Source organism: Mesocricetus auratus, unplaced genomic scaffold (assembly GCF_017639785.1).
Source record: "Mesocricetus auratus isolate SY011 unplaced genomic scaffold, BCM_Maur_2.0 Super-Scaffold_100047, whole genome shotgun sequence".
Classification (NCBI taxonomy): domain Eukaryota; kingdom Metazoa; phylum Chordata; class Mammalia; order Rodentia; family Cricetidae; genus Mesocricetus; species Mesocricetus auratus.
Window position 1 is genome coordinate 6,845,547 of NW_024429224.1, and position 15,854 is coordinate 6,861,400.

The 15,854-nt window shown below is 49.7% G+C and overlaps 1 protein-coding gene across 1 annotated transcript in view; it reads left to right on the plus strand.

Moving 5' to 3' along the window:
- Positions 1-15,854, plus strand: part of Ralgps1 (Ral GEF with PH domain and SH3 binding motif 1) — a gene marked incomplete in the record, with an annotated part of 230,742 nt that overhangs the window by 70,934 nt on the left and 143,954 nt on the right. Inside the window, 2 exon segments of the mRNA XM_040735630.1 lie at positions 6,322-6,405; positions 13,836-13,925. Coding sequence (XP_040591564.1) covers positions 6,322-6,405; positions 13,836-13,925 — 174 coding nt within the window.

The window sequence follows — 15,854 nt, forward strand, 5'->3', positions numbered from 1 at the left end:
GCAGTTCAGAAGACTGCCTGCCATCAGTTATGATGGGAAGACAAGGTAGTGGGAGTGGCCTGGTCATTGTCATCAACCAATCAGGAAGCTGGGCAGTAATACTCAGCTGGCTTTCTCCCTCTCCCTTCTGTTTATTCTGGGCCTTTAGCCCATGGGAAGGTGTTCCACCCACAGTCAGTGCCGGCTTCCTTATCTCAGTTAAACCTCTAGAAACACTCCCTCCAGACATTCCCCTGGGGTGTGTTGTCTAAGACAGTTAAGTTCCAGTAAAGATGAACCCTTACACCCAGAGTTAGGTGTCCCTTTTAGATGACTCAGGACAAGGGATTGTGCCATTTTTTAGTCTGGTATGTTTGATTTTTTTGATGGTTTTGATCTGCCCATGTATTCCTGACTTAATTTGATTCATTAGCAGGTAGTAATATTTTATGTAAATAACTTTGTACCCATGGTTGGTGCTAGATAGTGGTTTGTTTCTTGTGCAAACCTGTTTTGAGGTCACACTGCCTTGGCATTTGAACTCAAAATGAACTCAAAATGGAGAAAACCTCTGACTTATAAAATAAAGTCATCAGGATACAGCATAGCCATAAAGCAACTGTCCTGTGCACCAGGGAGTGACAGCCTGTTGGCCACACACCTGCTGGACCCTCTGTGAAGTCTAGAAACTCTGCCCTGGCTTACATAAGGATGGAGTGCAGTCTTGCTACCCTGCCTGTGCTGCCTGGACAGATCACCTGTCTGCCTGTCACTCATTCTTCTGTTTAGAGATTGGAGGCCAGAGCAGTGGTGACGGTTGTATGAGTACGCTGACGCTCTTGAAGATCTAGAGCAGTTGCAAGGTGCAGAGAGGTGATGTGAGGGAGGCACCTAGCACAGTGGCTGGCATGCAGTGTGTGCTTAGGAAACCTTGCCACCCATGCTAGCTGACCTGGGCCCTCCTCCTAGGCATTGGGGAATCCCAGAACCCCTGAGACTCCAGGCTGTCTTGGCCCGGCTTCTACCTGTCTACTGCTTCTTTTCTTGTGATTGCTGTTTTGCTGCTAATTTAGGCAACAGGTTTAAAGTGTCAGCCTTTGTTCCAAGTACATACAAATGGCAGCTCGTCCAGTCTTTATGACTAAGAGCTACTCTAGGTGGCGGGTGCTGCTATCAGGGCTGTTTTTCAGATGAGGTCAGACTTGTTCAGGGAACTGTAGCCACAGATTCAGTGCCATTTTCAGATGACTAAAGACAGGCATGGAGAATTAGTGACTTGTGCTGGGCCACAGAGTGAAGGTGTCATCAGGTCCATTTGGTTCTCCAATCCAGTCTGCTCTCTGCCTTTCTGTGCTGTGTATGCCTTCAGCACTCACTTATGAGACTAAAGCCAACTCTCTGTCGGGCACCAGTGGGAGAGTCTCCTGGGAGCGCTGACATTTCTGCTTCTATCCCAGGACCCCTCATTTGTACATCCCTTATAAGGATGGCTTTCTACGGGTGGGAAGGCCTGCACATCTCTCGAGGACTTGCTGGCTTCTCTCTTGCTTGTCTGTCTCCTGCTCCCGCTCTTGGGCTCCTGCAGCGGGGGACTCTGATGTATCCCCTTCCTCAGTCAGACCCTGTCCCTAGGCTGGCCCTGCTCCCACTGCTCAGTGGCCTCCTGTCCTGGTGCCTTTGTCTTCCAGCTCCTCTGAACAGTTGCCATGAGTGAACCTGGCAGTTTTCCCTTTGTCTCTTGTCTTTGTCTTCTGTCAGAAGGTGGGTGGGAGCAGGCAGGAGACAGCTTGCAGCAGTTCACAGATGTGGCAGGGTGCCGGTGACTGCTGCCAGCCCATCCTTGAGGTGATGTGTTTTCCCTGTGGACACACTGGGGTAACATGATTTGGAGAAGACTGCAGTTGGACTTCAGCCCACATGTGGAGGGCCACGTGTTGGTACTAGCTTCCTGTGGTCTGGAGGCTGAGATGCCATAGGGACGGGGGGGGGGAGTCTTCAGGGAGGATGCCTCTCTTCCTCAGGACTCCTCTTTCAGAGGTTTCTGAATGCTCCATGCACAAGTCAGGGTTGAGTCTTTCTTAGGGCATGTCATGGTGTCTGACATCCAGGGCTCACCTCTGACTGTGGGCTCAGAGCTGTGGGGCTCACCTGACTGGGGGCTCAGAGGTGCTATGTCAGGTGACAATGAGTGTTGACACTCATTTTCGCCTAAGAATGCACACAGGTGAGGCTGTTTAGAGGAAGTTGATTTTGTGACTGCACTAGTAATAAATATTTGCCTTTGACTGGCAGAGAGTGTCTAAATGAACCCTGTGTTGCTGAGATTTTTTTTATGGCAGCTATAGGTCTGGGCCTGCAGAAACTGAGGTGCCCTGTAAGACCCTAGGAAGGTTTGGCCAATAGGAACTTGGAATCTTGATTGAGCTCAGAACAGGAGCATGGGTGCCACAGGGCTACCAGCTGAAGCCAGTGGTATGTGTGTGGTCACCACACTGAGCAGCATGATGGGGAAGGCAAGCATGGGCAGATCCAGGTGGGGCTGGGGCCTGCGTCAGAAACAGGAAGACATGACGAGGACGAGGACAGTCAGGCCTTCAAGACATGGCCTTGTAGAGAGGTTCAGGGGACAGTGTAGGGCCACGGTGTCCCAGTCGGGAGTTGACATTGTTGGAATGAAGACCCAGTGGCAGGAGAGCAGGGCATGGGGAAGGCAGGAGGGGGAGGGAAGACAGTTGATGATAACTCTGCTGAGGAGGAGAAAGAAGAGGGCTGGAGGAGACAGGCAGGGTGTGGCTAGGCATGAATCTCATCTATTGGTGAGTGAGGCTTAATGCACACCAGCACGCAGCAGGAAGGGACACTAGAGGAGGAGGTCGAAGATACTGCTGAGACCTCTGGGAAGACTGAATGGTGGCATGGGGCCAGGTTGTGTGGCTTCTGTTTTCTGGTGGACTCAGGGAATCTGCATGACAGAGGGCGAGACCCGGATGACTCTCCTCTTAGTCTGCTCTCACGCCCTCTCGCCCTCAGCCAGGGTCAGAGCTGACCAGCCTAGATGGCCTGTATGTCTAGGGCATTGGGAGGGCCATGTGCAACCCTGGGGCATCCTGGATTTAGAGCTTCTGTCTGAACAGTAAATATCAACGACTGTAAAAAAAAGTTCATTTTAAAGATGAACACAGTTTGTAAATGCATGAACAGCTCTGCACCAGTGTTGTAAATAATTTTAAAGCGCTGGGTGTTTTAATCCCAGCACTCAGGAAACAGAGGCAGGCGGATCTCTGTGAGTTTGAGGCCAGCCTGGTCTATAGAGTGAGTTCCAGGACAGCCTCCAAAGCAATACAGAGAAACCCTGTCTCGAAAAACCAAAAAACAAACAAACAAAAAGCCCACATACACATGCATACACACATACGCTCTTCCCAAGCACATACACACACACACCTACTGCTACTGTTGTTTATTTTTGAATGCAGGAAAAATATGGAGGGAAATGCCATCAGTCAGAGATTAGACACTAAGCAGTCTAATTCCTGAATGGTGTTTAAATGCACTGGTTTTGTATTTAATTAAAACACACAGTTTCTCAGTGTTGACATTGGGAGTCCTAGGAGAGGCCTTTGTCTTGGCACACAGTGGGGAGGAAATTCCACTGAGGCAGGTGAAGTATGCGCTGGAAATGACTCCAGGTTCACATTTCAGACAAGGTGCAGACAGCAAACAGGTGAACCCTACACAGTCATTCAGCTGTGAGTTTGAGAAGTCACAGCGTTCCTTCAGGAGGATGAGCACGGCAGCGCTTGCTAAAGCGGGGTGTGGTAGCAATTTTTATGAGAAAACTGCAAGAAGGGCCTCGCTCCAGTGCCCCCTGTCAAATGCTGGCGTTTGTTAATTGATGCTACTGTCGTTAGACCTGGGATCTAAGACTGCCAAGTTGAAATGGACTTGACCAGGCTCTGGCTCACTCTTCTCATGGGGTGACAGTGGCTGTTCACAGATGCGAGGCAACCAGGAAGAGGTTGGTCTTCAGGTGTCCCCTTGTCCAGGCAGTTCATCCTTCAGCCAGGCAGGCCTCTTTGCTTGCAGCTGGCTTCCCCTGAGTGGCTGGCAGGGACCCATCACTGGGCCCTGATGAGTGCTTGCTTCAGACATAACCATCCAGCCGGCAAGTTTTCCCTTTGCTTGTTAACACTTCCCCAGCCCCCGACTCCTCGATACATGTTTATTCCAGCTTTGGCAGCTGATTCTCACCAAAGATCTTTAAAATGTCCCAGGAGTACTTATAAAGAAAAAGTTGCTCGTAAGGCAGAGGCCTGGTAGGAATCAGAGGGGTTTAGAAGTCTAGGTAGAGAACATCCCTCCCGCTGTCCTCTGTCAGGGCGCCCAGCAGCACAGGCTGGGGATGCTGGGCCTTTTCCTATAGCCTTTCCTTGGTCTTCTAGCCTCCAAGTTGTCCCTGGTGGTTCCTAGGGAGTTTTATTTATTTATTTATTGCCTCTTATTTAAGGAGTTGAAATAAAGGCTCACACGGATTACAAAAGTGGCAAGGAAACTTTATTTGGAGCAAAGTAATAGTTCACTACAGGAAGAATCAGCGCTGTCAAGGGTGATAATGGCCATATGAGTAGGGAACTCAAGATCCCCTATTATTATTTAAGCTTCCTTTTATGGTCCTCAAGAGGAGGAGTTTGGTTGCTAAGGGCTGTAGCATGGGTGGTTCTCTGTTTTGATTGGTGGGTTTATATTAACATGTCCCTTCCCATGATGCATCTTATTTTAGTCATATGACTGCCTAATTATGCACAGGCATGGGATGATAAATTAGGGATCCTCCCCAAAAGTTCACTTAGAGGACACCTTTTGCCTTATTGTTCAGGTACTTAAACTAGTTCAGACTGGATTGGGCCCCAGTCTCATACCTGGGTATAATTGGAGTGTGCTTTAGTAGAACCTGTCTAATGATCATTCAATGGCAGGAGAAACTTACTACATTGTTCAAAGAGGGGAGGGCTTGCAGCTCAGTGAAGGTGGGTGCTCTAGTTTGCCGCCAGGTTGCTAGGTAGATTGCTTGAGAGGGGTGTGTGCAGTACATGCAGGTGTAAGGTCTTGGGCTGCCATGTGCACGTCCCATACCAAGTAGAGTCCTGGGTCCCTGAGTTTGCTTGCCTCTACATGATCACACACAGTTGCTCCTGTATCCATCCAGGAGCTGACCTTGGTGACAGGTAAACTTAGCTTGACTTATCAGATAACGCTGCTCAGCCCGCTGGGAAGGTAGATGTGCTCCCACACTCGAGGTGCTTTTCCCTCCTGAGATGGGAGGGTCAGCTTCCGGAAGGAGTCCCAGGTAGTCCCAGAAGCATTTCTGCTCGTTGAGGGCTTGGCCTGAGATTTTTTGCCTGATTATAAGAATGGAGGAGTAACATGAATAATACAAACCCAGAGACAAATATTGGGGTTCTTGCTAAAGATCAGAAAAGCAAAGCAGCCACCAGAGAGATCTTACCCCTACCAAGGCTGGGACGTTCCTGTCCTCAATGTGACTGGAGACTAATTGCCCAGGACTGAATGCCAGCTCTGAGACCCTGCTCCTGTCTTATCTACCTCTCTATGCTGGGATTAAAGGTGTGAGCTCTGTTTCTCTTTTTAGACAGATTCACTCTCATGTAGCTTAGGGTGGCCTTGAACTCACATCTGCCTCTGTCTCCTGAGTCCTGGGATTAAAGGTGTGTGCCACCACTGCTTGGCCTCTATGGCTGTGGATAGCTTTGCATTCGGTTTTTCCAGGCAAGCTTTATTAAATCATAAACAATTTATCACCATAGTCATGTGACCAACAAAATCTGAGCTTCCGCAGCTAGATTTTATTTTTTAAGTTAGCCTAGAGTCCTGGAACTAGCTTAAAATCCAGGACAGGATGAATCCTGCTGGTTTAAATACTTATGCCCTGTCTCAGACAGTCTGCACTGTAAGAAGGCCTCTCGGTCCCAAAGAAGCTGATAGTAAATATTTTGGCATAGAAATCTTGGGAATTAGGAGAGAGTATTCTGCCTCTCTGCTTCTCCTCTGAGCCTGCCCATATGTATCCTTACCTCAGACCCAGCCCTCCTCCCCCACCCCAGACCCAGCCCCCTTCTCCCACCCCAGACCCAGCCCTCCTCCCCTACCCCAGACCCAGCCGTCCTCCCCCACCCCAGACCTAGCCCTCCTTCTCCACCTGGTGAGAGTTTAGGGATAACCAGGCTTCAGCCCTGCCCACCTCCATGCTCACCTTGCAGCCAGATGCCTGTGTATTTTGCATCCTGACCGAATCCCTGTTGACACCAACTCTGTGCTTCCCAGGAATTGGCCAGCTGCGGATGGAGTAAGAAGGAGAAACACAGTCTTGCCCCTAATGTTGTGGCCTTTACCCGGAGGTTCAACCAGGTAAGTGACGTCCCTGCAGTGTCTGTCTTCACAGCAGTCCACTGTGCCTGAAACCCCTCAGGGTTCAGTCTTAGTCTCCTGGCTCTGGACCCAGCACTCTCTCCTGACTGCCCACTGGTGTCCATTCTTGTGTCATCGTAGTCTGGTTACAAAGTGAGTGAGGGCACACCTCTCCTGTGCTCATGCCTCTGTAAAAGCTCAGCCCTGGGAGGCCAGGCGTGGGGATCTAGCCTCTGCTTTCCCTTCCTGCCTCGTCTATCTCCTTTCCTCTCCGGGCTCCAATTCCCTGGTCTGCCCTCTCTGCCATATCTCAATCCCGATAGCACCCGCCCTGTGTCCTGTGCTTTGGCCCAGGACTCTTCTTCCCTGATCTTACCCTGAGTGTCACTTGTCCAGGGAGTGCCCAGCCTGTCTGAGGGCTCCCTGTCAAACTTTCCCTCATTGCGCCTTCTTGTTTCCTGCATGTGTCCTCCACTCAGCTGTTCTTGCTTTGCGTGTCCTGAGGTCTCTGTGAAAGTTGTCCTGTCCTTCATCATGTCCCGACCACTTTGTCAGTGTCAGGCTGGTGTGCGAAGGACCCTCAGGAAACACACGTGAAGCCCTGAGTGGGGTGGTGAGAAGACACTTCTCAAGTTGCACTCACTTCCGTGTCCTGACCCCCTGGCCCCACGCTCTCTAAGCTGACTTGGTCCAGCTAGAACTCTGGCTTTGGGTGCTGTGGAATATTTGTTTACACTGTGTGAAGATGTGTCACTGTGATTGGTTTGATAAAGAGCTGAATGGCCAATAGCTATGCAGGAGGTGTAGGCAGGACTTGTGGGCAGAGAGAGAACTCTGAAGAAGAAAGGTGGAGTTGCCAGCCAGACACAGAGAGGAAACGAGGTACAGATGTAAGAGAGGTCAACCCACATGGTAGGACATAGGTTAATAGAAACGGTCAGTTTACGTTATAAGAGCTGGTAGGGAAAAAACCTAAGCCAAGGCCAAGCTTTCATAATTAATAATAAAACTCTGGGTCACTATTTGTGGGCAGGAAAGCTTGCTACATTCGGGTGTGAAGAGGTCCCTCCTGCAGTGGGAGATTTGGGCTCCTGGAAGCAAATGGACCAACCGAAGGGACCAGTGCCTCTGACTTCTCCACCAGAACTGCAGAGCCTGTGCTTTGATAGTAAGCTCCCTCAGGTTCCCTTTGCACAGACCAGACCTCCACATGGGATTAGTCTCAGTTTTTTTCTGGTTTCCAAGGAGGTTGCATTGCTGTGTGACGGACCCTCTGGGTCCTGGGGCCCACTTTTCCTTGGGGTCTCAGTTTGAGCTGGGTCTTCCCTCTTGTCGATGCCTGGGCCTCTGCCTCACTGGTGTTCAGCCTCTGCAGCCTCTGCAGCTTCCGCATCCATGCATGGACAGCAGGAGCCTCAGACAGGCCCTGGGTTGTAGTCCAAAGATCAGGGCTGGACTGGCACAGTTTGTTTGTTTGCTTGTTTGATGAGGTGTGATAGGAGCCAAGACCAGTGTGGCCGCCTCTGTGCTAGGGGGCTTCACAGTTTGTTTGAATAGAGAAGTGATTTGATTTGTTTCTGTACTGAAAATCTTTTCGTTTCAAACCGAACCTAATCTTAAAAAAAAGGAAAAGAAGCCCAGTTGAGGTGGGGCACCCCTTTAATCCCGGCACTGAGGAGGCAGAGGTCAGCAGATCTCTGAGTTTGAGGCCAGCCTGGTCTATAGAGCGAGATCTGGGACAGCTACACAGAGAACTCCTGTCTCGAAACAAAACAAAAGTAGGAAGAAAAGAAGAGCCAGATGTGTACACACTATCACACATCTTTAGCAAAGCTCTTTGACTGGGAGCCAACCTAGTCTCCACCTCCAGGCAGCCATAGAACTCACAGAGGATGGGTCTTTGGGGGACTCTGTAACTGCTTCACACAGGGGTGCAGGTCAGCTTGGCATAGTCGTACGGCCTGTGTGACAAACAGTTGTGTTGTGTCCATCCCAGACCAAGTGGTGCAGTGACCCAGAAGTCAAGCAGTGGTTTTCAAGCAGAATGCTCCAGGAGATGCAGATCATGGAGAGCCAGAACTTCTGGACAGCCTGGGAGCTCCAGCTTGAAAACTGGCCAGAGGCCAGCCTTGGCCCACTGCTGAAGCTGCTGTCTTTGGGATGAGCTCACTGGTCCACTTATGGGCGGGCTTGAACCGCATGATGAAGGCAGGACACCTTATCAGACTCCAGATAAGAGCTAGCAGCCCATTGACCTCTCTGAGCCTCAGTTTCCTCATCTGCCCCAAAGAATAGCAACATCACCCACCTTACAGAACAAAAGTGAGGGGCAGAGGCTTAAGAGTATATGTCAGGACCAGCAGTGTTTTCAAGGGGGGCTTGGAGAAATGAGACCAAGAACTGAGGACTTCTGATATTTGTCATGGGCAGAGGAGATTTGCACATGAGGCTGGGTGAAGGCATCTAAGAATACGAAGAACACTCCAGAAGTACAGAATCTGAAAGTGCACTTCAAAAGTGAAAGAGTGCAGAGCTCAGGCCGCCTGAGCGGAGCTGGTAGTGGGCCCACAGGTCTTAACCACAGGCACACAGCAAGCTAGAGCACCTCCTGAGAGAGCCGGTGTAGGTGATGCTCCGAAGATGGAGGGTGGGGCAAGGAAAGAGGGACCAGTGAAGTCCAGGAAGATGTTGTGCTGTTCTTCTTTCAAGTGGGCAGACCCTTGATGATGCTAGTGTCTGAAGGAAAGGGTGCAGGAGGCAGGGAATATGGCAGAGTCCTAGAGGAGGTGGCAAAGGGGTGTCCTGGGATATCTCACAGTGCAGGGTGCTGTCATAAGGGAGACGCAGCTGCAGGCAGCGTATAAGTACAGTGCCAGGCCTGTCTGGGAAAACAAAGGCAAAGGGGGGAATTGGGGTGGGAAGCTTGCTGACCACAAAAGAGCATGAGAGAGTCCTAAGCACCAACAGGGGTCCAGGAGCAAGAGCACGCAGCACTTAAAGTGTCTCTGGGTGCCCTTGGGCCTGGAGGAGGGAGCATGGAAGGACATGTGGTCAGTCCATATGTGCACATAGGCCGGAAGGATTGGGGTGACAACAAGGGGACCTTAAGAGTGACAAAGAACAAGAACAGTCTGCCTAAGAGGACAAAGGGCTTCAGGCTCTAGAGGGCCGTGAGAAAAAGGGGTGAGAATGGACTAGAAGACTTGAGGTTTTGGGTCTGTGGCGAGAGCATAGGATTTTTTGCTGTTGGACAGCCCTGGGCGGTGGGGAATTGGGTGATAGTTGATGCAGTGAGAGTGGTAAAGGGACGTGAGGCCGTGTTCATTTGTAGAGATGCCATCGTTGCCTAAGGAGAAAGGTAAGATTTGGCAGCAAGAGGAAGACAGTGGTCCATCTGTGTGCGTGCACATGTGGAGGCCAGAGGTTGATCTCAGTAGGTGAAACCCATCTCCTCCTGTCACTCTCCCATCCCCTTGAGACCAGATCTTTCATGGCCTGAAACTTGCCACCTAGGCTGGTCAGTAAGTCCCAGCTATCCTCCTGTTTGAGCTCCTCACAGATACTTTTTATGTGTGTGCTGGGGGCTTTGAACTCAGGTCCTGTTGTCTACACAGCTAGCATTGTTACCACCGAGCCAACTCCCCCAGCCCACAATTCTTAAACCTGGGCTTTCCCTTTTCTCCCCGCATTTATTTTTTATTTTGTTTGTGGATGACTAACTGAATAAAGTGCTTTGTATTCTCACAGTCATTCTTTTCTGTTCATCTGTGACACTTGTGTGGCATTTCTCAAGGATGTCTTAGAATACCCTAGCCAACCTGAGTGTTAGCTACTGCATCAAAACAAGAAGGTATTTAACAATAGTCTAAATGTATGAAAGCTTATTTAGTTCCATGACTAAGTAGCCTTTTCAGCGTTTCAAAAATTTAGGGTTAACACCGTATCAACTGGCGGAATAAGGGGGGAAGCATATAAAGTGCAACATCTACCCATGATGCTGTGCTTCCATGCTGGTCCTGTGACTACTGTGCAGATGTCCTGGCTAGTGTAGAAGACATTTGGGTGAGAGGGAAAGAAATTGAGGTGTCTTTATTCTTAGTTGACATGACTGTCTATAAAAACTCCAAAGAAGTCATTTTTACAAACTCTTCTGGCACTAATGCACAAGCAAGGAACACAAGGTCATTCACTGCGCAGAGAGGGATTGCTTTTGTTGTACTACCAACGAGGAATTGGGATCTGAAGGTTGAGAGCACTGTTTGTAATAATGCCAGGACCCAAACAAGACTTAGGTGTTTATTTTTGCAAAACGTGGTTAATATGTTGAAACCTACAAAGCACTGATGTAAGTAATCAGAGTAGATGTTAGGAAACAGGGAGGGGCTCTGGCTTCATGGATGAGAAGACTCAGTGTCCTTAACATGTCAGCTCTGCACTTGACATTTAGATTCAGTGCTGCTGCTAAGATCCCGCAGACTCATCCCAGAGGTCGTCCAGTGTGGCCAGAGCCCAGAGTAACCAGTGCAGTGCTGGAAACGGAGAAACTGTTACACTGTTACAGAAGAGCAGGGGCAGCTAGGCCAGGGTGCTAGAATGTGTATGGAGACTGTGCTGGCATAACTGAAGGGCTCTCTCTGTCTGTCTGTCTGTCTGTCTCTCTGTGTGTGTGCATGTGCATGTGCATGTATGAAAATGAATTTCAGATACAGACTTTAAGCCTTTCCTTAAAATTAACTCAAAATGGATCAGACACTCACTCAGGTAGGTGCTCAGCAGTCCAGATGCATCACCACGAGAAGATGCTTAGTGTCCTTCCTTTGTCACCAGCGCACAGAACAACCACAGCACCCACCTGAGCTGCCGGGGACCTGGGGCAGTACAACTCATTCAGTGTTGCAGGTGATGCAGGAGAGCAAAATGTGGCTCAGCAGTTACCCTCATGCACTGACCTAGAGGCTCAAAACCTACATGCACGCACATACATATGTACACACGTGCTCATACTAGCGCAGCAGTGTTCATGGCAGCTTGTTAATAGTTGTCAAAGACAAGGAGCTGAGATGTCTTCAGCAGGGCATGGGCAAACACATGGCATAGTATTTACTCAGAAAGTGGAATGAGCTGTGAAGTCACATAGACACAGGGGACTTTTCAGCATGTATTTCGAGATGAAAGCCAGTGTAGAAGACTACCTGTTCTCTTTCTTTCCTTTCCATGACATTCTGGAAAGGTAAAACTACAGAGGTGATCCAGGTGGTGGCGGCGGTGGTGCACACCTTTAATCCTATCACTCGGGAGGCAGAGGCATGTGGATCTCTGCGAGTTTGAGGCCAGCCTGGTCTACAGAGTGAGTTCCAGAGCAGACTCCAAAGCTACAGAGAAACCCTGACTCAAAAAAACCAAAAAGAAGAAAGGACGAAATTCTTAGATGCTGGAAAAATCACAGATAAATACTTCTTATTTCTAAAACTGTTTGTGATATATGCTTAAAATTTACCAGTTTTAATTTAAGCCAACTGTGGGTATGGGGAAAAAATCAGGACATAAATCATAGCTTGTCATTGTTGGTCTGTAGATCTGAGCTTGCAAATGACCTCTGCCTTTTGTGCTTATGTTTGCTTTCTTTGTTTTTTAATTTTATAGGTAGAGATTAAAAAAGACCATGCACTGTGCCCCTGCATGTCTTCCTTACTTGTCCCCATCTGCATCTTCATCAATCTGTACAGCCCTCTCCAGGCCCACTCCTCACACACCTCTGCCTCTGAGTTTAGTGGGGGCTCTTGCTTGGCAGGGATTTCCTTTGTCACTCCGCTCAGAAGCCAAGCTCCCTGAACTGGGTGGTGTCCTAGATCCTTCCTTTCTTGCCCCAGCACTGAAGTCTGGTGGTCCACATCTGGTTGTCTGTCCTAACTACTGCACTACACAGCCCTTCTCCAAGCCCTTCGGCCACTTAGCTGTTCTGAATCATGGCATACACAGTGACACCTCAGCCCTGCCTTACCGAGTAAGCTGCCTCCTATCTGTCAGGGTCCCACACTGCAGTCCTCAGGCTCTGAGCAATTCCACTAGATCAGATATGGACTTACAGTGCCTGGGTCCTGAACACAGTAGGGCTTCATGCAACCCAGTTGAACTGACTGTTGTCTCAAAGCCTCTGCACACTAGGTGTGCAGGTCCCTAGTTAGCTCTAGCACTTGCAGAGCCACGTCAGGAGATGTGTGAGGTTTTGGCGCACATTCCTGTTGGATTACACGTAATGGAGCATCACACTTGAGATTATGCAGCATAGGAAGTGCACATATTAAATATAAGCTTTACAAGCTTCTGTTTGGTGTCCAGAGTAACTGTCTTCCAGAAACAACTGGTAAACATTTGAGTCTGAACTTAATTTTGACAATCCACTGGAAAAAATGATTCTATGGAAACCCAGGCGTGACCAGCAGGCAGTCATGGCTAATTACACTGAAGCTTAACAAAATGGCCAGTTGATTATTCTCAGCCTGTCTTGCTTTCTGTTTGTAAAGCAGCAGAATTTTAGTCAGGAGAAGGTGTGTTCTTGTGCAGCAAGCTTGCTTTGTTAACTTCAGGCTGTCCTTCAGCATCTCTTTCCTTGTGGAGTGAGGGATCCCCACATCTCACCCTCGTGCCCACCGTGCACGGAGCTGTGTTCTCCGCGTCATCTCTCTGCCTCGCTGTTCTGCACTCTCCGACACCGCTGTCCCGATGCCACTGAGCCATCAAGAAGCATTAAGTGCTTCCAAGCACTCTTTGGATGGCTGCCTTCTGTGTGTCCTTGTGGTGCTGTGAGTGAGCCTCATGCTGATAGACAACTTTCTTGTTGTCACCAACAGACGCAGGGCCCAGGAGGCTGTTTGTGTAAGTGAGAGGCCATGCAGGAATAAAGTTCTACACCAAAGCTACCCTCATGGCTGGCCCATGCCACCTCCAGAAGATCCACGCCCCTCAGGCCCAGCGGGACTCTGCGTCTTTTATTATTGGCAAGCCTCTGTTAGAAAGTGAAGTTTGTTGCAGTTGTGCAAATATCAACAAATCCTCTTTGTGTTGGGCTTGGCTGGGAGTATAGACTTATTGAAGGTATGGTTAGTAGACACTTCTTTTTGTCTCAACTTCAGTCTACATTTCCATCTGTCCATCCATTCTGTCACCCATCTTCTCCCCACACCTGAATCTTCCCTGAGGCACCTGCAGAGACACTGTTGTGAGCAATGGATTCCAGCACTGTTCTGTATGGTAAGGAGGCAGGGCAGACATGGGGCTCGTCCCCTCCCTTTAAGTGACCCTAGGCTGTGCTCTCAAAGCTGCCTGGCCCCATGGAAATCCTGCCGTGACGGTGGGCATCGGGTGACAGGGACAGCCTGGCATTTAACCACTTCTCTGATGTGTGTTTGTGTTTGTGTTTGACTCTACAGGTCAGTTTTTGGGTCGTACGAGAAATTCTAACAGCACAGACTTTAAAAATAAGGGCAGAAATCCTGAGCCATTTTGTGAAAATAGCCAAGGTAAGTTGTTTGTTTATTTCTCGAAATGTGTTTCCTCAGAACTTTGACAGATGCTTTGCCTTGGGCCTGCTAGACAGGGACAGGAGTCCCTACCAAGGGTGGGAGGCCGTGGCCTGACCTCTGCAGGCAGAGCCAGTTCTGAGATCCACCTGACTGCTCACACCTTGTGTGAGCCTGAGAAATAGGCTCCCTCCCATCTCATAATTCTGTGGCCAATTATTTCTTCTGCTTGGATTTCCAGTCTCTGCATGTGGCCCAGTGGTCCCCTGGAATCCATCCATTCTCTTTTGGGTCTTGCCAGTGCTGGGCGCTGCTAGGCTGTAGTTAGCCGCAGTGCCTTTGATCTAATCATGTCCCACACAGTTGTATCATCAGGGTCCCTCACACCCATTCTGAGCAAAGACCTGGACCGCTTGACCCTGCTGCCCCTCTGATAGGCTCTGTCCTTGCTGCTTGCCCGCTCTACCTTTCCCTTCCTCTCTTACCATCTCTTTCTGTCAGGCTGTGCCACGCCATGGCTTTCCTGGACCCTGACACGCTCAGGAGCAGTACCCCGCTCCCACTACCTGGGCCTGCCAGACTGTCCTTGGCCCAGTTCATGGCTCCTTTAAGTGCACATGTGTTGTCTTCCCATCATGATTCTCGAGCAAAGCTGCCCTGGACCCAGGCTTTGGTGCCAGGCAGTGTGTGTTAGCTGCCGTGCCAGTGTGGTCAGATTCATTGGTGAAGGCTGTCATTCCATTTGCCCGGCAGGAAGGGGGGGTGGTGAAGAGAGACGCAGTGGCCGTGCTGAGGGCTCCAGCCGCCAGCAGAGCCTGACTCTCAGGCACACACACTCTCAGTGGGGCTGCTGTGGCTCCCATCCCCAGAAGGTCAAGCAGTTTCCAACTCTTTAAGGGGCAGAGGTCACTGTCCTGTGGAATCTCCACTTGGGAATGGTGCTGTTTATTGTGCTGCTTGAGGCTGGGTCAGAAGAGGATGCTGGGCAGGCTTCCGTCCTCATAGGCTTTCTGTTTGGAAATGAGCATAGTCCCCACCCAAGGAGTCCCAATGGTCCCTCCTTAACCTCTGCCACCTCCCTTTCTGAGGATTGTCATGTTGGCAGTATACCATGTGTGTCTTGGGTAGGCCTTCTCCCTCCCTGAGCATTGGTTTTCCAGTCTCTAAAAGATAAAGGTTAGATAATGTCCTAGCGGCCATGATACCGGGAGGAAAGTCTGTGGCAGGCACAGCAATTCAGATGCTCAACTGAAATCTCCCTGGGAGAATCTATTCTTACACACAGGAAATAACCAGAGAGTCTGAAATGAAATAACAAGATGTCTGAAATGAAATGCTAAGTTTGTGTGGTCAGGGCCATGTTTCCAAGTAGGAGCAGAGCTGTAGGGTCCAGGCCCAAAGGCTTTTATTGATTTATTTATCTTGTCTACTGTGCTAGGCTTTTCGCAAGATACAGGTGCCAGGTGGTGGATAACACTTTGTCCATGCTCTCACAGGACACACATAGGGACACAGAGCGTTTGAGAACATGGCTAGGGAAGGCATGGTAGAGGAAGGGCCACCTGAGGCCACCGGTACCCAAGACAACCAATGAGGGAGTGGAGACGAGCCTTCCAGATAGAGAAGACAGAGACTTGTTCAGCTGGGCAGTTCATGTGTGTGTCTCAGGTGGCACAGATACCATAATCACCACCCTCAGTTTAGGTCTGGGGACACTGAAATGCAAAAGGCCTGGGTAACTTGCCAAAGAAACACAAGAAAAAGGAGCTGGTAGTGTGTCCATACAGCCTTCTTGCTAGACCAGGCTTCACTGCCCAGTAGGAGTGAGGAGCAGGACCCGTCCCATCAGCAAGTATGCCTAGCATAAAAACGAGAACAGATTACAGTGTTCTGCCCTGACTGCCGTGTGGCCCTCTGGTAAAGAACTTG